This window comes from Sinohyriopsis cumingii, chromosome 16 (genome assembly GCF_028554795.1).
Source record: "Sinohyriopsis cumingii isolate HCF-2022 chromosome 16, ASM2855479v2, whole genome shotgun sequence".
NCBI lineage: Eukaryota > Metazoa > Mollusca > Bivalvia > Unionida > Unionidae > Sinohyriopsis > Sinohyriopsis cumingii.
In genome coordinates this window covers 55,916,522-55,939,294 of record NC_142976.1, presented here as the reverse complement: position 1 = coordinate 55,939,294, position 22,773 = coordinate 55,916,522, and the positions used below count along the sequence as shown (strand labels likewise).

The following is a 22,773-nucleotide window of genomic DNA, read 5'->3' as shown; positions in this document are numbered from 1 at the left end:
TTCAATAATGCAAGTCATCTCAAGTCCACTTCGGCCTGATTTCAATAATGCAAGTCCACTTGTCAGTTATGTGAGGCGTATCATGTTCACTTGGGCCTTGTTTGTTAGGGAAGGCATCTCTTTAGGTGAGATTTCTGAAGCCCAATTGGAATGATTTGAAAATGTCATGATTTTTATGTCTCAAGACGTGTGACCTGATTTACAGTCCCTGATCATTGATGGATCTTGCATACCTACCATAATATTTCCTACACCTACATTAAAACAAGAGTACATTTGATGCCCACCCTATGTTATTAGTCCTCTGTGTAAGAACTTGTAGGTTGACTCTAGATATTACTGACCAATGGATCTCAGTGACATGGACCTCGGCTCAAGATATGCAGTCTTGAATGAAAGTTGCAGTTTTCTTATTAAACTTGCAATTACTGTAACCTCAGACCTCAAGTCCCAAGAACCCATAGAATGCTTTATTACAATTGGTGTCAGCCATCCTCAACATTTGGTCAAGGAACTTGGTCTAGAGTAAACATTATTCTGCCAAACCTATTTTTCTTTGAACCACAATGACCCTGACCTTCAGACTTTTGACCCCCCAAATCAATAGGCCTATCCTAGAACTAAAGTCATTATGCAAAAACCTTTCTTTTTTATTGCCACAGTGACCATGACCCTGGAATTAATCTTTAACTCGGGTCTGTGCTGTAGAAATTAGGTATTGAGAAGAAACCATGTTTATTCTTTTAGTCTGTGACCTTGACCTCAAAATCAATAGGCTTTCTTCCACATATAGTGTGCTAGTCATCTACAAACTCTGGTCAAGTTACATGGTCAAGAAATTTTTGTGCAGAAACCACCTTTCCGTCCTTAACCTATACCTTTGAACCTAGAACTTGATTTATCGCAGAATGTTAAGAGTCAGACAGAAAGGATAATCATATCATGCTGTACAAAAATGGTGGAGAAACAAGAAATGTGTCTATATGCGATGGACAACATAAGTATGATGCAAGGACAGCTTAAAGTTCCAAGCTGAAGATAAACCCAAGAAAGTTTTGCCAGGACAGTGAAAATCAAATTCTATCAATTGTTTCTGAAATAGAAGTTTCATACAAAAGCTGGTTTTATGAAGTGCTTCAAAAGTGGCTGAATGGGAAATGAAGGGCAAGATTGTATGTCAAATAGGGTCCACAATGCCAAAAAACTTGAGTGGAAAATATTAATACTTTAATTTGGCTTTGGGCTTCTTATTATAAAATGTCATACCAAATTTGAGTTCAATTGATGAAAATTAAGACATTCTACGAGATTAATGAAATTAAAAAATTTCAACTTTGACAGGCGAGAAACAAGATACTTGGATGCATAAAAAGTGTGTGATTTGGATTTTTAACGTAGCTTTAACAATTTTGCCATCATACTGCTGCGATGTCTGCAGTATGGCAGTTTATAGATATGTCTACCTTTAGGGCATTATGCAGCAAGCGTGTAGCATGATGTCCCACTCAGTAAAGCTGTACCGATTAATCAACCATACTCATAATCGGGCTGATTAATGGAACAATTGGTATAGGCACAAGTAATTGGTACTGATATAAACAAATTTCCAAAATATAAATTTAATCATAACATTCATCTTGACATGGCTTGAATTTTAAATCAGAATTAAATAGTGGAAATTAAGGAATAAACATTTGACTTGGGGGATTAATTTAAAGACAGTATATTCTTAAAAGTAAATACTTTTTAACATGCCTGCTGTAAATTGCCACTGATTGTCTGCTCACAACAAATTATCAAAACCATGCATGCACTCATCCCATTCACAGCAGCCAACCATCGCTCTGGTGGTCTAGTGGTTAGAGCATCTGCCTCGGAAGCAGGAGGTCGTGGGTTTCGAACCCTGACCGAGTCATGCCAAAGACTTACAAAAATGGTACTAACAGCTGCCTCGCTTGGCGCTCAGCATTAATGTGACTGGGTGGGACATCATGCTACATGTCTGCGGCATGATGCCCCAGTGCTAGACATCTCTATAAACTACCACATTGCAGACATCGTATCGATATGACTGAATTTTTTTAAAGCTACGTTAAAAATCCTAATCGCACACACACGCGCAGCCAACCAGCCAATGAGGCCTCATGTGGCTGTTGAACTTCCAGCATACACATTACAGGGATGCTCCTGGCTTTTCAAAAGCTGTCGCCAATCTCAATATTTTGTTGCCAATTTTTTAAAAATGTCGCCAGAATAAGTAGTGAATATTTTTTCAGGACTATTAATGTAATATGCCAATGAAAATTGAAAAAGATGGGATAGATATTACTTTATTGACAACAAGCAATACAGCCATAATATTACAAAATAAATCCTTACATGACTGTTTTGCACTACTTCCATGGTCTTTGCATTGCACATGATGGTTAGTACATAGGTCTAACTGTTGTCACCTGAAATAAATGCATTATCAAATGTAAAGTATCTACTTTCCTACAGTCTCTCTTTTTTTAATAGAAACACAAGGTATTAAGCAAATCTATTTTATAATATTTTCCAAATAATAGTTCTGTAAGAAACTTTATTTAGATAATGACATTTTAATGCTAAAACCCTATGATCGTACTTTGCAATGTAAGATGAGTGACGTATAATGTGACTGTCGATTTCACACATTCAGGAATTAAATACCCCTCCCCCACCCTTAAGGCTAGCTTCTCAAAATACATCTCCGTCAACCAGGAGTTCAGAAATTTATTTTTGGCACGCTTTACATGCTTTGCTTGTTAGTGAATTGCTTCCTAAATCCCACAAATGACCACTGAATGCTGTAGATTTTTTCTCGACATGCAGATTATGATCTCCATTCCACCAATGAAACTTACACGAGTCAACTTGACCTGGCATTACTGTACCGTATATATAAGCATTGATTACCATTATTAAAAGAAGGTATGAAGAAACGTATCACAGAGCATATGTGTCCCAAAAAAACTAATTCGGAATAAATATGTTATTTAGTAAAGAGTTTTATCTGCATATATGAGTTAACAATAAGAAATAAGGTGGGATATAAAAAGTGGGAAATAGTTATCACATGTATGGTAGCTCGAGACCACATTTGAACTGTTAACATAAATCCGCACCCATTTTCGGCATTGTTAGTTATAACAAAAATAGGGCATGGTTTACTTGTCAATCAAATGCTAGTGCTTTCACTAACTGTAGAACAGGCGGTTTCTTGAAACAATCGGTCTCAGCAATTTTAATAATCGGCTATATGCAGTATCAGCACAAATGGCAAAAAGTGACCGGTACAGCTTTAGTCGCATAATACTGGCACTAGGCCGTCCAGTCCTAATACTAAATGTTAGTACCATTTTTATAAGTCTTTGGTATGACTCGGCCAGAGTTTTGAACCTGTGATCTTCCACATCAGAGGAGGATGCTCTAACCACTATGCCATTGGAGCTGTCCATAAAAAGAAACCTGTATCTCAAAGAAATATGGGAATTGTTTAGTTGAAACTTAATGCATAAACACAGATCTGCTTGCATATTATATAATGGCAGATCTGTGTTTAAGCAAGTATATACCATAATACCTCTCCTATAAATCATTAACATGATTGGTGCATGTTATCAGTAGAGGAAACATCGACAATGACAGTTTGATTAAATATATTGAACAACTTTAATAATGCAACTACTTTAAAGATGTCCAAGAAGGATCCTTGAGGTTGTTCACGTCTTTTGTCATGATGTCCATGAATTAGTGTGATTATCAATACACGAGTCTCTCAATGTGGATGATATTCTACTGGCCACAATGAATTTCAATAAATCCAAGATACACAGTTCTTTTTAACTGCTGATTATTTAAGCCATTTCTGATATTCTCAAGGAACTCCAAAATATCAAATATGGAATCAAAACTATTCTTGTGATTGAGTAAACATGGTCACCGATTACCTGGTATAGCAGTGTAAGATTTTTTGTCATGAACATTGACATTTAATCTGATATTATTGAGATAAGATCACTGAACCAGTGCCTGACAATGGCAAGATGTAAGATCATGCCAGGTTTGGTTATATCTAGAATGAATATTTATTGGTGTGGGTGGGGAAGTTACTGAATTGATATCATTCAAGGTGTTCATCAGACATATCTCTAAAAAGTACAGTTAAAAAAATCCATTAAGAAGCTAAAACAATATTTGGAAGCAATGTTGGACATCAGATTGGTACCATTTTAATTTAGTGCCTGAAGTCATTTTGTGAAAATCCATGTAAATTTGACCACCCATTCAGGAGCATTGATAAAAATATTTCTGGCTGGCCACTGTGGTGGCCATATTGGACAAAAGATTGGTACTAATTTCATCTAGGACCAACTAGACATTATTTGAAGACTTTTAGTGAAATTCCCTTGCTGATGCATCAATCCTTGCAGTAGTGAAGATTAGAAGAACTTCCAGCTGGATGCCATCACAGTCATTCTGAATGTCAGCCTGGCGATGTTTTTCGCTTGGAATTAACTAAACATTACAAAAATTCTTGAGTGAAAAACTTAATGCTGAAATGATGATCCAATCAGGTGGGGTAGTGAACAAGATTTTCAAGAGGACGCTGAATGTGTAAGGTGCACATATTTTATTCAGGACCAACCCGAGATCAATTTAAAGTCAAAATTTCAGCCAAAGCCCATGTTGGTACAACCACCCATTCTTGACATGTACTGATAACAAGACATTCAAGATGGCTATCACAATGGACATTAGATATATGCCATCTTCATATTGGACCAATCAGAACCAATTCCTTAGGAAAATCTCCACGTCAAACACAAGTTTTTTTTGGTGAAAACTTCAATACATAGATAAGATCTTCAATTTGTGGAAGTTACACTGGTTGTCAATTGGCAACATCTTCAATTTGTGGAAGTTACACTGGTTGTCAATGGCAACATCTTATTTTATGACCAACTGGACCTCATATGAAGTCTTTAACATAAACCCGTATCATCAGGACCAAAGTTTAAGAGAAGCAGTCATAAAAAGACTTGCAAAGTGGCTGTCATGGTAGCCATATTGGATGTCTAAGACACCATTTTCACTAATAGGACCAACTAGATCTTGACATGAATTTGGGTTTTTTAAGTTTTGAGCCCATTGCACAATCTATTCTGGTATACGATTCATTTAATTTGGCTACTAGTGGAAACTTTTAGCAGGAACCTAGAAAAACTATCCTTGAGACTAGTAATAAAAGAAAGAAAAAATATCAGTACATAAATATTTATTGTGAAATTTCTACATAATGTTTATGGTATTTAAGAGAATCTCTCCTACGAGTATATCTAACATTTGGTAGTCATTCCAAAAAAGAAATATACAAGCAAAGAAAAGGAAAATATCCAAACTGTCTCAAATTCTTTAAGTTCACAATGGTTGACAAACTTTTACATAATTAAAAAATATCTTGCACATGAATTAAGCAAACTCTACCATGAAGACACATTTTAAAAACAAGAAAAAAAAATAGCAGAACATATTCTAAATATGAACACATTTCGACACTAAATATCATACAGAACATACATGTCACTGTTAACTGACACTGAAATTTGAAAGATTTATTTAACAATTATGAGTAACAACTTGAAAGGTTTATTCAACAATTGTGAGCAGCTACTAAACAAATTCCTAAAATGTGATAATAGAATGAGTCTAGTTCATGGTAACCTTAAGGAAGAATAGTCCAGAATAAAATGATGGAAATTTGCACAAAGTAAAAGAAAAAGAGGTCGGCGTGGGTTGATGATGGGAGGAAGACCTATCATTATGCAGGCAGGATAACATGTCAATAGACAAGGGCAAAAATTCAAGTCGTTTTATTATTAGGGACATATATCATGCTGCAAACACTGCAAAAAGGTCAGCATGGCAGCTTGGATGCAGGGAAAGCAGTCAATCAGTCGGCTAGACTGACATAATTTGGCACTCAGAAGCTAACATATATTCTGTGGTACCGAAATTCATATAATATTTACCAGAAAGGAGTGATATTTAAGCAAGGAATTACATTCTAACCAATATTCACTTTTCATGATACTGGAATAGGATTTGACGTGTTTAAACCATCATTTTAACACACCTATAAATAAATTCTTAGATGGACAATTTTCAGTCTTTTTCTACAAAGATACATAAATCAAAAGTAATGCTGACTAAACAACATGGAGCATTAATTTGGATGCAAATGAAATACAAGAATTTACATTTACAGTTCAATGTTTTAATAAGAAAATGAAGATTTTTTACTGCAAGTTGTTACAGATTTTTCTGTGTAGTTCAACTACACAAATACTCTACAAACATTTAATTTTTCTTAAAGCAAGAAACATGATTCACAAAACTGACACTGCCTTTCTGTCTGCCCATCCTCAATGTTTTCTGGACATGATTTGACATTCCAACTCGGTTAAAGATGAAGTTCCATCAGTTAGGTTGCCAGAGAAGGAAAAGACGGTGTTCTTGTTCGTCTCAAGTCTATCCAGTTCGAAGAATGATGTGAACACCTGATTCTGTCCAGACTGGTTCACTCATTTCACCAATTTCCAAGCTGAATGCCACATCTTCAAATGGTTTCTGCATCTGTCCATGACCAAAGGGACCAAGGTCACCCCCACGTTTGGCTGAGCTGCAATCACTGTATCTGGAGGCAAGGTCGGCAAATGAAGCTCTACCCGATACAATTTCAGCTTTGTAACCTGCAAAAGATTATGGAGAGTTAATAGTGAACAGGAGGAGATAACTCTTTCATCTATCAGGCAATTCTCATATACCACCTCCCCTGAGACATGTATGTTAAAAACAGGTTGTTACCAGCTCATTTACAATCCATGATTTGTGCTGTATAAACATCTGGGGTTCAGCAGATAATTTGGCTAGATTTGTGCAAAAATTCAGTCTACAGTAATATTATTTGAGCCAGCTTTTACCAGAAACAATAACTGAGAAGTTGGAATAATGAACAGTTCATCTTTTTTAAAAAGATGTAATAGTTCCATCAGCAAACTGTTTTGTAATACTGAAATTTTGTTCAATGACTTATTCACGTGCTGCAATAACTTGCTCAAGCAATTAGATATGCAACACCCTACAAGGAAAAAGCAGACAAAATTTTCCACAACAGAAAACAAACGACTGTGCAAGATTAAGGTCATAACAATTAGTTACCTTTTAGATCAAAGTCTGTGGTGATAATTCTGACATACTTAGCATTGTGAAGCCGCAATATTTCACCATACAATTGAGTAAGGGAAAAAAGGGCTGTTTCTGGACTTTAAAAAGGCATATTTCATAACTTGGAACAATTTATTATCAATGAAAGCTAAGCTAAGCATACAGTTTATGAACACAAAAAGATACCAAAGGAACTGTATACCACAGCCATAGATAAATAGTTTATCAGCTGTTTTATAAAGACAATTCAATTAAACCACCCACAGAAATTTGTAATCAATTCAAATTATGTAAAACAATTTGGAGCATTCAGTCTAAAGCTTACTTTAAGTTACTTTAATCTTTAGCAGTCATGAATAATTATTAATTGTTTGCATTTTTACTGTCTAGTGTATAGTTCCTGACATAAGAGTATTCTATTTTGTACCATGGTCCATTTGATCAGTATAAACTATACCATCATTTAAAAAACCAGATGTTTCGTGCAAGTTTGAAATGATCATACTTGATCATAATGAAAAGACTCAAATAAATCAACGTTATCAAGTACACCAAAAATAAGTCTAAGTCATCTGATAACTGATGAATCTGCAGCTAGATAGGAAGGGGTGAAATGATTAATCTTGATATCGATGCATCAATGCTTTTTCTATATCAAGATAAATATCAATACACTAAGTGTAGAATCAATACAAAATTATACTTACCCATTGCAACCTATTTTAATTTTCAGCAGTCAGGAATAATTATTAATCATTTACATTTTTGTTCTTCAAATTACCAATTCTTTTCAGACAGCTACTGCCTTCTACAAATTATCACAAGGTGAAAACCACATGGTCTGAAACCTCACCGATTCCAAGATAATTATTTTATATTGTCAGCACTTTCATCTACTGATGACATATATCAATATAAAGGAGACATTCCAAACATGTTCCCCATGTATGATTTAAGTATTTTTCTGATTATGAAATTACCATACTAATGCAAATTTTCCCTGTTGCTTCATATCCTGTCGACTTGGCTCAAATTTGAAGGCTACACTCTGAGTATGTCGTGCAGCTAAATCTGTTTGCATTCAGTTCTGATTCATAGTTACTGTTTCTTCCAGTCCAAGATAAACAATAACAACCAATCTGAAGTAAATGTAGTTTATTCCACCAGTGTCACACAGGAAGTAATGGCATGCAAACTCTAGCCAAGAGATACAAAGCAACAGAGAAACTACAGAGAAGTAGCAATTAAATGATTAGTAAAATACCCAATTTGTACACAGAGAACAATCTTCAAATGTCTCCTTTAAGTTTTGTGTTGATATATGTAATCAGTCACTGCACATGCTGATGGGATACAAAATATAACATTAATACAGAATCAACAAGAGAAGGAGAGGAGGGTTGTTGTTGTTGTAGGGTTTAACGCCATTTTTCAGCACACGATAGGCTATACATGGCGGCCAGTATTAATGGTGGAGGAAGAATCAAAGAAAGCCTCGGAAAGAACCACTGACCCACGAGAAGCTACTGGCAAGCTTTCTCACATATCCACATTAGCTGAATCCAAGACTCGAACCCAAGTAGGCAGAGGTGAGATGGCAGTGATCCGTAACGAAGAGCGCTTTAAACCACTCGGCCCCCCATAGGGGGAGGGAGAGAGAAGGGCTTAGATTTTAAAGCACACAAGGTGGTCACATTGTATTCTGTTACAGGGGAATGGGTGTTATCAATAATTTTCTTTTTTTCACTGACTGAAACAAGCACCTGTGGCTAATGCGATAGTTTTGCACTTGGAAGTATAATGCAAATGATGTGGTTGTTAGCCATTTATGTTCCCGTACTAAGACTTCCTTCTGCACAAGATAATATAATCCATGCAAAGGCACTAATTCTTGTGTTTTTAAGATAACATTGTAATGCCCAACAAATTTAAGTTATGAAAAAAAAATTGGAAATAATTTTTTTAAAGCATTCATGCAGTGAAAATCAAATAGAGCAGCCTGAAATATCCTAAAAAGCTGAATTAAAACCTGTGACAATTAACATGCGTTCTGTTTGGAAGCATTTTTGTTAATGTGCCAAGGATGAGAATGTCATTTGAACTTGAGGGGCCCCCAAGTGGCCCAAAGCGCTTACTGTTCCGGATCACTGCCATCTCACCTCTGTCTGAGTGGGTTCGAGTCTCAGACTTGGCTAATGTGGGTATGTGAGAAAGCCTGTCAGTAGCTTCTCGTGAGTTGGTTCTTCCTGGGTTATTCCTCCTCCAGTTATACTAGCCACCATGTATAGCCTATCTTGTGCTGAAAAATGGCGTTAAACACTACAAAAACAACATATATACTGGAAATGAAACCAGTATGTCAGCACAAAAGAATGATACAATCCTACCAATGGCATACCAGAGGTCTTGCTAGGATTTCAAAACTAGGAGTACAAGACTCCCATTTTGGTAAAAATAGGAGTCCCACCAGCAAATCTTGCAGTACCCTCCCAAAACTAAGCAAACTAGAAGAACTACTAGTTGCCACTGAGTTTAATTTCTACATTCTTTATAACACCAACATAGCTCTTGTTTGTCCATCCAAGGAAGGTCTTATTCCAAGCACTAAGCTAGGCATCACACACTTTCTTACACTTAGCTACTGTCCCATCCGAACTATCAACTTTACTACTCTTCTGGATCTCATTTACAATCTTCGTCAGTTTGCCCTTCAATGCCAAAATACTTATCCAAATTTGCGAATGGCATTTCGTCTAAGTCTCAACATGTCTTGATTCCAAGGTCATGTGCACTGCTTATTCCGCTACAGGAGGGTCTGTGCACCTTGTCAGGATTAATCAGTACACCTCAACAGGTAGGTGCTTTATACTATGGCAGTTCAGGATCAGAGATCTCACTAGGATTTTAAAACAAGGAGTACAGGACTTCCCAGTTTGGTAAAAATAGGAGTCCCACCATCAAAAGTTGCAGTCCCTTCTTTTCTACAGAATCAACACAGACGTGAGTGCATCTATTTTTAGATGGAGAGGTTTTCGTAACGTAATCACTCACTTTAATATAGCTTCAGTACAACAGTCCATTGACAGGATTGCAAATTTATGGTTTAATTATTTGTCTATGTCCTTGTAGTAATTTTAGGTAATGGCTAAATAGTATCTGATTTGCCGTTTCCCCCCCCCCCGTATTTTCGCAAATACGTGTCAAGTCGGAAAACAGCTAAGACCTTAAAGTGCATCTCGCGAATTCCACAACATAGCATTGTCCCCTATGTTTCTGACCTAAATAATTTGCAGTTTAAAGTTAAATCTTTAACAAAATAATACCTTGGCTTTGCTTTCAATGACTTGTATATTTTTTCTAAAAATATTTGCCCGATGATGTACGAAAACAATCTAATAAACTGGTACATCCCAGACTTAGCAAAGTCCGCCATTATTTCCCGTTAGGCCTACTGGTTCCCTTAGTTTCAAACTAATTTTATGACGAAATAGTGTACAAGAGGCAGTTAATATATATCCAGATCACCGATTCTGATCTTAAAAAAAATGTTTGTATGTTTTATCATCAAAGGATATCATGCAGGACATTGATAGTTGCTACCTTACTCAAAAAAGGGTTAATGGTCAATCACCTATCAAAACATATGCTTGTGAATGGGCAGGAGTTTGTGTGTCTATGTAACTGATAAAAAAACTTGGCCTAAGTACTGATCTGTTGATGAATACATTTAGCTACAAACACTAGAACCAACCGGGCTAAGGCGAGGGGCATTTTTAAAAAAGTATGGTCAGTCAATGTACCTCTTAAATAGCTCTTGTTTGTCCATCACAGTGATACTGAATTTTGTCAATCCAAGTAAGGATTTATTCTAAACACTAAGCTAGGCATCACACACTTTCTTACACTTAGCTACTGTCCTATCCGAACTATCAATTCTAGCAGCTTTAGCACTCTTCTGAATCTCGTTACAATCTTCGTAAGTTTACCGTTTAACCTCAAAATACTTATCCAAATTTCCGAATGACATTTTGTCTTAGTCTCAACATGTCTTGATTCTCGTGCACTACTTTTTCCGATATATTCGGAAATGAACACAATAACGAAAGCTAAAGTTGTTTATTTGATGTACTTTTATAGATGACCACATGTACATCTCTGGGTCTTTCTGACTCTGAATTCAATCACTGTAAATATCTGTATGTTTTCCCACCCGGCGGCCAGTCAAAGCCTTTGAACTGGCCGCCCAGCTATTGCATCATATTCTTTTTGATGTACTCTTATAATGGCAACATGTATATACATCAAAGGGTCTTTCAGTAACTGAATTCTGTCATTGTAAATATCAGCACAGTAACTGATCAACACATTTTCCCACAAAGCAGGTGGCTGAAGCAGGACTGTCAAGTCTTTGAATATTGCCGCTCACCTATTACATGCGCACAGAGGACTCCCACCTCAGCGATTTTCTGCGTCCCAGATCAATAATTGGCGTCCAAATACATAGCTGCCAACCTTCCAGGCTCACAATTAGTGAAAATAGGGATAAAAAGTTGTGAATTTAGACATGAATTCGTGAAAAATACTATGACAATAACTCCATCCACTCTGACTACTCCGACCGTCAATACTACACTATATCAAGTTCACAAAATAAAAATAAAACACTACATATATGCAGAAATATTTATTTATCAAGACATGATACTGTCGCAGACTTGAACTTCCTCAACTGCTTGAACGTAAATTTGTTTTCTAAACAGTTCCGACTTCTTGCCTGCTGGTTGATCTTGGGGACTAAAATTGCTGACAAATTTTCTGCAGCTAAGGAGGCCCTAAAGTCTGTCTTTTTTTTTCCTCACTAAAGAAAATACTCTTTCACTGTCACTGTTGCTGTGAGGAATGCACAGGAGCTGCAGCATTTTTGGTTCTTCCACAGGAAAATTTGGAAGCGATTTTCAAGTCTGGGAACATATGTCAGAACAAATGTTTAGCATGGTCTCCAGCTGATAAAGGTAGATTGTGTTCAACACAAGAAAACTCACAAATAATGCTTAACCGCCAATGGTTTAAAATATTCCAGAGCTAAAATCTGCAAATTCTTAATTTTCCCAACTTCTACGTGTATTTTGCAACCGACATTCTTCCTCACATCGTCTCTGCGATGGCACACTGAGTGCAAAAAGCATGAATGAATATCAATGTTTAATGGCAGAATGCACGGCCAATATTCCAAATTAAACTTCACTTTTTGAGTAATGCATTTCTTTTTCCTTGGTGGTGAAGACATTTTCAAAATCTTACATGTGATGCTGAACAGTAACTCGAATCAGTGTTTTGATGCATGCGCTGAGCAAATTTCCGGTTAGGCCCCAGTTTCTCTCAAAAGCACTTGTAAAACTACTCTTATACATATAGATTAAAATAGGCTAAAATGCTTGCGACCGGGTCAACTCTGCTAATCGGCTGTAGATCTACTAATATCATGACCAGTGGTACCGGACCGTTTCGGCAACTGCGAATATCACGACTAGCGCTTAACGGGAAATTGGTTATTTTATTAAAGATTTAAGATAATTGAGGATCGGAAAATTCGTGAATTTTTGTCTTACGGCGTGAATCAGTGAATCGCTGAAAAAGTCGTGAAATTCACACCAAATTCGTGAGGGTTGGCAGCTATGCAAATATGCGTAATTAAGCGTTTCCGAGATCTCTGAGGATCTATGTTGTTTGCAGCTGGACTCAACTTCTAAGCAAATACATACAGTATATTAACATTTATCAGCGAAGAGCATTGACGAAAAATTTCATTTTGTTCAAATTTGTGGGGATATGACAGGTCATTAAAACCCAACATGTTAATTTACCTTTCAGAAGTTTCAAGGCATCTTCTTTGCTCCGAGTGATATTTTCCTCACGCCATGATGATGGCCTTCTGGACTCGCGATGTTTTACCAGCAAATGTGAACACTGGACTGTGTTTGCTGCTGAATGTTCGGCTGCCATTATTGGTTTGTCCCACTGGCTTTCCTTTGTATAGATGTTCAGGTAATACTCTTTTCCTGTGCGAAAAAAAAAGTATACTGCATATTTACATATATAACACAACAGAACCGATCGTAGTAGCACTCCCAGCTTTCAAAGACACATGTTTGTGCCTTCATTATTTGTAATCATGTAGACATAGCTTCTTAACTTATATCATGCAATTATCAGTTTTCACAAGCTAGAAAAAAGAATTTCACAAAAACAAAACTATCTGATTCCACTGTTTTGAAAAAATGGTACCCATCAACATGGAGACTCATTACCTTGAAAACGCATAACAATTCAATGACTTACATTTTCAATCAAGTTGGAATGTAAAAATTTATTTGACAAGGTCCTCATACAAGCATTGGGGATGATAATAAAGGTTAACTGTTGTTGATAGTATTTTGTATAGTTTTGATTGGGGTCTAGACTATGCACATTAGACCACTAGGGGCCCCCAGTCTTGGATGCAGGAGGTCGTGAGTTTGATCCCCGGCTGAGTCATACCAAAGACATACAAAAATGATACTAACAGCTGTCTCGCTTGGCGCTCAGCATTAAGAGATTAGTGTTAGGACTGGTTGACCTGGTGTCAGGATGTGACTGGGTGGGACTCATGCTATATGTCTGCGCATGACGCCTCAGTGCTAGACATCACTATCAATTGCCACATTGCAGACAACGTAGCGATATGACTGAAAAATTGTTAAAACTAAGTTAAAAATCCAAATTCACATCACAACATTTGTTTATACTGGTCAACACTGACATATGACCACAACATTTGTTTATACTGGTCAACAATGACATATGACCACATTTGTTTATACTGGTGAGCACTGATTCACATGGTTAGAAAAATTTGTTGAAAATTCTATTATTAATGAAAATTAGATCCATATGGTGAAGAAAACCAAACTTCTCTAATTTATTTACTAGCGGCAACCCTCAAAAGTCCATACCAGGTTCTCTGATGAAGCAAATTAAAATTTCTACCACGATAGATGTTGATTTAGCTACTTAGCTTGTGATAGCAAACGACTTTGGGTTTGGTTTTTTTGTTCATGGTTATTTGCACTTCTAGAAAAATGAGTAATGAAGAATGCAAGAAGGTTTTGAAGTTCAAAACTGTACATTCATGAGATTGGTGTTCTGCATTGCTACAATGTCAATTAAGTTCCATTAGCAGATCACATGAATCTAATATTTCTGCTTACAAGTAAAGAATTTTTTCTATAACACTATCATGATTCTCCACCCCCCATCTGTAAAATTATGATAAAAATAATTTAAAATACTTTAGGAACGCTACATAAAGAATTATAGGTGATATTTGTGATAAATGAGTTATATAAGTGATGTTGCTACGCAAAATATATTTGTTTCGGATCACATCTACAATACTGTTAACAGGGCATCAAAATGTATGATGTAGTCAGTAATCTAATAAATTTCTTTTTTTTAGATAACAAGGACATGTGGCTTTAAAAAAAAAAATCATCAGCCCCGAATAAAAATCCATTTGACCAGTTGGGACAGAGATTTTACAATTATTCTGACATACTGTTGAGACTAAACCTTAAGTAAAAAAATTACAAAAAGCTTTAAACTGACTTATTGTGCACATGGCTCTCAAAACAGAGCACAGCTGAAACAAACTGACCTTGTTTACCAATTTTGATTTCATCCGATTTAAATAAAAGTAATATTTTCTTCAGGTCCTTAAGTAAACAAGTACAAAGTTTTGTTTTCTAAATGCTACAAATACATGTATCTCCATGTTTCTTGATTAATGTCTTCAACATAAGCAAAGTTTTAAAGGTCCTACTAAATACTGCTAAGCCTGACAAAGCCACACAAAGCCACAGTTATACATAGTCAATTAGAAAAGTGTATTTATATATGTAAATTATATTGACAAATAAAAATTAACCAAACTGAAGGACTAATTTTCAACATGATTATGCCAAATAAATGACCAAAAATTGGGCAACAATGTTCAAATTTGAATAATGACAAAGTAATAACAAAATCATATGTGAAATGTTTACCATTTTATAAACTGATCATTGTCAAGCAACTTGGCATTTTGTTATGATTCTGTCAGGCTTTGTGTGCTGTTATGCTTTGTTAAACATCAGGATTTGTAGAGTTTGTCAACATGCATCTTTTTAACTCAACAGGACGTACTTCGAGATATATGTATGGCATTTCTTTCCATAGTTTATACTATTAACACATTTTTTAAAAAAAACGTTTCAAATAGGAGCTTGTCTTTGTTATTATCCAAATTAGTTTATGTCCCATTTCGTGTTCCATTAATATGTTTAACCTTAGTATATTGGTTTGGTTCATTTATTCATCAAACTCATATTGCAACACAAATAAACCTTCCTAGTATGAGTTTGTACGACATTTTCTGGCTTTGTGTGCTTCTGTTATGCATTGTCAAATATATATACAAAAGTTGACACACAATTGATAATTTGATAAGACATATAATATTGAAAAATTGCATTTTCTGTTGACACTTTGTCAGTAGAACAATTTATAAAATAATAACAAACATTTTAAACATGATTTTATCAAGCTTTATCAATACTTTATCATTGTTTGAATTTGAACTGTTGCCCAATTTTGGGTCATTAATTTAGCATAATTGTGTTGAAAACTAGTCTTTTGGCTGGGTTAATTTAATGATCAATATAATTAAAAATATAAATACACTTTTCTAATTTCTACACCAACATGTGCTATGTCTTACATTGTAGGACTAAAGAACGAGTAGGAAAAGTTTCAGAAGTATCTCACACACTTGGCATCCCATGCAGTGTATCCCTTAGGGCTGAGGGGTGCAAGACAGAGTCAAAAATCTCCTTGGTGTCAAAACTGGGGGTCAAATTAAAAATGTGGGGGTCTCTGAAGCGCAAATGAGGGTAAAGGGAAACATTGCATATGGACACGATTTAGTGGAAGAGTGTCGATATATGCTGCCAGATGTGTGAGATATTCCTTAAACTTTCACTACTCGTTCCGATGTCAACTGACATCGGGACACGCTTTACAAGGCCGTTATTTGGGTACTAAGACGTAGCAGTAAACATGTGATACGTCTTACATGTACGACTACTAACTTATGCCGACAACACATGGTGTCAGCGAATTCTAACTTTAAGATGGACAGTGGACTCTATCCCTACACCCCAACATAAATGTTCAAATATCAAAAACGGGGCAGCAAAGGGAAACTCAGACTAACAAAACACGAACTGAATATATTTCTTAGAAAGTGTTTAAGTGCGTCAAAACCAATGACTCCCGGATACCGTTATAGGGTACTATTCACATACACAAAATTACATACTGATTTCAGAATAAATAAACAAAGTCTCTGACACTATTTTGGTTCGAAAATAGATATGTATTATTCAGTTAAAAAGTTTGTTAATGCGAGATAAGATGACAACAGTAACCGAACGGGTCACTCTTTCCATCTTTTATTACGGAAATCCTTGCAATCCAATCCATCTAAAAAAAGGAAGCATAATTTACTGACCTGTCCATATTCATGATAATGCTAAATAGATACAAATGTATGCAAGAATACAAAATTCAAAAAGATGCTACTAACCACGTGTAGAATACAACGCTGAACTTTTCTAGGTCAACCGGTGTGTGAGTAAATTTAGCCTACCCAATATTTGTTATTGTGTACTGGTGGTGTTCAGCATTGGTAATATTTGCTTCTGATGAAAATTGTCTTTGTTTCCAATAGTATCTTCTTTATATAAAAAATTGATAACTGATGTCTTACTTTACTAATATTAAATATTAGTTAGAATTAAACTGATACTTTATCTTGATGTCTTAATTTACTGTCATTAAATACTAGTTTGAATTGTATTCCTTTCAATGGCCAAGACTACCACGGATAATGTAAATCCAATATTTGTAAGACTAAAAATTCAAGGGAAAGTATTTTCTTATATCAATACCAATCAGTATATATCTATAACTGTATCCCCTGAATATTATAACATACACATTAGTCTGAAATAAATTATGAAAGGCAAAGCTGGCATGTTTGAGGAAAATATTCACTTTGAAGGAATTTATGGATGTTGTCTTTCAATTCATTCTGAGCATCATTCAGTCTTTCATTGACTTTCTTTGAATCAAGTTCTAAATATTTTGAATTGTCCAGTCATAAACCAGTCCAATAATGTTTGACAAATTTTATGCCAAAGTTTTGTAGTTTACCCAGGAGTATTTGTGGTTTCAAATATTTGTATACATTCCAAATGATCTGAAAACATGAACCATGATTGTCTCGTTTCATTAGTTTAATAAGGGACTATTGCCAGTTGTTTACAAAATGTTTCTTGACTGGTTCCATTTGAATTTCTAGGGGGTAATCAAACTTAAGTTGAAGTGTATCAGATAAAGCCAAAAGTCCAAGCATTTGATTACATATTTTATTACGATTATCCATAATCAAACAAAATTAGTGACTTCTGATTCATATTCTATGGAGATGTGAACCTGGGTCATCGGGTAAATAGCATCGCCTTGTGTATATGCGCCAACACCTATACCATTTCGACATCACCTAAAATTGACGCTATAAAGTCAGTGGTATTGGCTTTAGTGCATAGCAGACACACCTGCATATCAATCTAGTAATTAATCCTCATCCAAGTACACAGTCATTCCAGATTCCTAAGACAGAAATTAAGGTACAGAATATAGAATATAGAATTAATAATAGAGGATTACAGATATCCCCCAAACAAAAATGCTATCAGGGCTACAAAAAATTTGAAAATCTGTTGTTGTCCATGGGTAACCAGATTTGTAAACCTGGTTGTGTGGCTAAATTTTCTAAAATTGCCTGGTAAAGTACTTTAGTTGCCTCCAGTGACTGCCATTTTCTTTTTTTGACACTGTCTTGTTGTCTGTCAACCTTCTACTAGTTGGCTATCCCTGAACACAAGCTTATTCATATTTTATCTTTATCTGAGTTTATGGTTCTGGTTATTGTTAATCTGATGATATTATAAATCCTGTGTATAAAATGCAAGGAACTGTGACCAATCTAAGTGGGTCTTTTGTTTAGTCACAACCCAACAAGCCAATGGAAATAAGCAACAACATTTGTGATTGGTTTGATTATTAAACTTTTCACCATATTCCTTTAGCCAGCAGGAGGAGTAGTGTTGCAAAATAGGCATTAAGTATGTTTAGCCATGGAAGAAATTTACTGCTACCAAATGTTTGTGTGCTGACAAAAGATAAGAATTCACAGGATTGTTCCTGTAAGGGTCTGGAAACTCTGTCATGTAGGCATTGCCTAAAAACTGACAGCTATGTAATGTATCCATCTAATTTTCATAAGCAACCAGCTACTTTTGTTGCTCACTGGACACTGTTTCATGATAAACCTTTAACCATTGTTACTTTTAGATCTTTACCTGCTACTTCAACTTTTACATAATGCTCCACCATGGATAGGTTATTTCAGGAGACAAATGATGGAAATACTTTAAGCTTTGACACTGATTAAAATATATAGAGAATTTTGTCTTGTTCAACCTGATTTTAGCATGGCTCCACATGAATGCTGCATTATGAAAGCCTGGTAATTTGTTAATTGACTGCTTCTATGATAGAACATGCTTTGGTCAAAATTTCTAAAAGGAAAGTACAAAGACATTTGTCACTTTCTCAAAATTTATCCAGGCATGATTATTACAGGCTTTAAAGGATACAACATCACTTTGTAAGCTGATGTCAATGATGGAGGCATGTCTCAATCAATTAAACTATCTACATTTCATAATAGATGTCATATTAATGTAATACACAGAGTAAAATGTCTTCTCGCTGATGTAACAAGACTATTACGACCCATCTGAATTATTTTTGATTCCTTATAAATTTATTCCAGCTCCATTTACTTAAATTTACTCTTCTCATCCAAAAAGGTATAACCTCCCAATTTAAAAACTTATAACTGAGGGGATAGTGTCATAAATGTGTCCTTGTCAAATTTCTTAACTGAAATGATTTGACTTTTAAGATATTTTTGTTTAATAATTAAAGACACGGATATATTTGTGAATTAGGTGCTTCAGGCTTGTTGTTCTTGAAATTGATGTTAGGCACCTACTTCTCCTATTTTGCACTATGTACAGTGTGATAGCAATAATTAGCTAGGAAGAAACATTAGACATGCATAGCAGTAGACATTTGGGTTCAAGTCAAGTAGCATATTTAAAAAAAAATGCCTGTCTGGCAACTATTCTAAATTACATCAAATTGTTTAGTGCACATAGATTCTCACAGGGAACTGTACATTGTGTTAAAAATTACCTTTAGACATGAAAATTGCATAAATCTGGGATTGGTGTAAACAAACTTCCTTTGAACTGCCTTTGTGCATTTGTGTATGTGTATGATAGAGATTTTGATTTTTAGCGTAGCGTAGTTATATCAATATGATGTCTGCAGTGTGTCAGTTTAAAGTGCTGTCTACACTTGGGCATCATGCTGCAGACATGTAGCATGATGTCCCACCCAGTTACATTTTCCTGGCACCAGGCTGACCAGTATTAACACTAACCTCTAAACTGCCTTTGACTTATCAGGTCAAGTGAATAATATTTGTATGCTTTGTTTTACTACAGCTATAAATAATATGGTGCTTTTTTACCTCACCTGTGTATCTTTTATATGCTTTCTTACCTCACTTGTTTATCTTTTAAATGCTTTCTTACCTCACTTGTGTATCTTTTAAATGCTTTCTTACCTCACTTGTGTATCTTTTAAATGCTTTCTTACCTCACTTGTGTATCTTTTAAATGTTTTCTTACCTCACTTGTGTATCTTTTAAGTGCTTTCTTACCTCACTTGTGTATCTTTTAAGTGCTTTCTTACATTAACGTAAAAGTCACACTGGTCATGTAGACATTGAACACCGACTATTTCTTTTTTTAGAATCTGATTCCACATACCTTTATGTAGCAAGTATTCACATCATTTGGATTCTTATACATACACATTCCTTTGGAAGGACATTATTTATATGCCCCAAGAAGTGCAAATGACAAAATATTAAAAAACGTAGACAATTTTAGATAAAATGAACGCATAGTTGTGATCCAGTACAATGTGGGTTGAATGTCATGTGCTGTGATGTCACAATTAAAGCTATGCATATTGATAAACAAATTAACACTATCCTACTGTGATGATTCCACACAACATGCTCTTTTCTTGACCCAAGATACATACATGACCACCACTGTAAAAGAACATAGAGTCTTAGAGATCAATAATTTCATCTGGAACTTTACTGATGACAGATAAGATAAAGAGCATTCAATAATCAAGATTGAACAGACTTTGGTTGAAGAAAATTAGTGTCAAATTTTAAAGGAATAATTTATATTTCATTTAAAATGAGGAAATGCACATACATGATTAGTCTGACTTCTAGGTAAGTAGATGCGGCACTATATTTGTGCATAAAAACTGTCTATTCCAACCTGATTACATTTGTTTTACTGCTTTTCTCACTTTACTAAACTTTCAATATACTAAATTCATTTATTTATGTTGAAGTAATTTAACGTCTGCTACTGGTCAAGTTTTCAAATTTTGGGAAATCCTCACATATCTTTCAAGAATGACTGGAAAAAATACAGAAAAATCATAGATCTGCCAGACGTTAAAGTCAAGCCCTTGTTTTTAGATAATTACATTTAGCATTTTTTTAGTGGTATTTAAAACTCGATAATATGTACTTTTCTTCTTGACGGCATTTCAAATGCTAATTCAAATAGCAGTATTAAATATATGACCGCCATACATACCTAGTCTACAATCCTTGCTTTGCTGTTGTCTTTCTTTTTTTTTTTAGTGTGTTGTTTTGTGTGTGGTTTTTAAAAAATATTATTTATATTTTTGTGTGGTTTGTTTTCTTGTACCGGAACCTAGTTTGGTGTAGATCTCGCATAACCACGCGAGAGGTCTAATAGAACCAGTAAAAATAGGACTTCACGAAATGACAGTTAACGAAATCAGAATATTTGGCCAAGATCTATTTATGAATATATAAAACACTTTCCTTGCTACTAGTGAAATGTTGAATAGTGAATTACCCGTTGAGCGACTAACTCGCTTCTCCCAACCGTCTGGCAGGTCATCCGACATTATCTAATGAGGAAAAGAACTTAACACCGATTACATCATTCGGGCCCCTTTGGCTGTTTTTGCAATACACAAAGATTATCCGTACTGAAATACAATTTGAAACCCTCTAGGCTATTTCTGTAACTCATGCAGGGGCGTATTAACCATTAAGCAGACTAAGCATGTGCTTAGGGCACCAGAGCCAAAAGGGGCACCACAAAGTTGAGAAAAGGGTGAAAAGAACAAAAACGAATGAAGATTTGTAAAAAAACATTGATAAAACTAGTGCAAATTGATCATAATGTTCTGTTTCTTGATCATGGTGCACCCTAGGGTTATCTTCCCAGGCGTACGTGGAAAGGAGGGAGGCACCAAGATTTGTCAGTGCTTAGGGCACCAGTGAGCCTTAATCCGCCCCTGAACACATATGCATGAAATGTATGTCAGCGGACAAAAAAAAAAAAAAAAACCCAAAAAAACCCCCAACAAACTTTTGTATTTGCCGATAATTTCACAGCAATAAAAGAAATCCAACTTATTCTTACTATCTCGACTATTCATATTATTCGATACATTTTTATGAATGACCGAATGGGTCAGGAAGGCTCGTCAAACTCCATTATGGACAAATGAATATTGAATAGTCAGACCATGGTTGAGGTTTCAAGCGGAAAATCAAACTTGACTCCCTAAAAGGGATTTGCAGGTGTAACCTCGGCCATAAACTCTGGTTTGTAGAACAAGAAAGTAAATCAAAACCCAAAAAGATTACGATGTTATCATCACATCCATGGAAAAAAAAAATTCAAACATAATTAATCCAACCATATGCTATGGCATAAAACAACTAAACTTAATAAATATGCACTTCTTCATTTATGCTTGCATAATGAGGAAATTCCACCCTTATTTGACTAATACAAGTGCTAAGGTACAATCAGTTAAAAACTAAAACAACAGAATAAAGTTTCCACCACCATGGGTGGAAAAAAAAATTCCAGCATATTATATGCCATGGTATATACAGACGTACTTCATACACTCAAAAAAGAAAAATACAAACTCAATCAGCTATTATATTTGGGATATAGACAGAAACAAAAGACGTGACAAATTTGAAATAGTTATGCTGTCCGACATCAACAAACACATACAAGACACATCTCTTAATACAAATGTAAAATACATAAACGGACATTTGACTCTGGCAAAGTCACTTATAAAAAATCCTACATAAATAGGGAAATGGGAAGGAAATTAGCCCATGGCAATAATTTACCACTGGGGTAATAGTACAATCCT

General features: G+C 35.3%; 1 protein-coding gene across 1 annotated transcript; it reads right to left on the bottom strand.

Annotated features, from left to right (window-relative positions):
- Positions 1–5,282: 5,282 nt before the first annotated feature.
- On the bottom strand, positions 5,283–21,549 carry LOC149780457 (uncharacterized). The gene is made up of 3 exons (XM_089937397.1): positions 21,441–21,549; positions 13,113–13,307; positions 5,283–6,773 (listed from the first exon to the last, which is right to left on the bottom strand). Exons 1-3 carry the CDS (start codon positions 21,490–21,492, stop codon positions 6,553–6,555), a joined length of 468 nt encoding a protein of 155 aa, XP_089793523.1. The 5' UTR covers positions 21,493–21,549; the 3' UTR covers positions 5,283–6,552.
- Between the last annotated feature and the right edge of the window lie 1,224 nt (positions 21,550–22,773).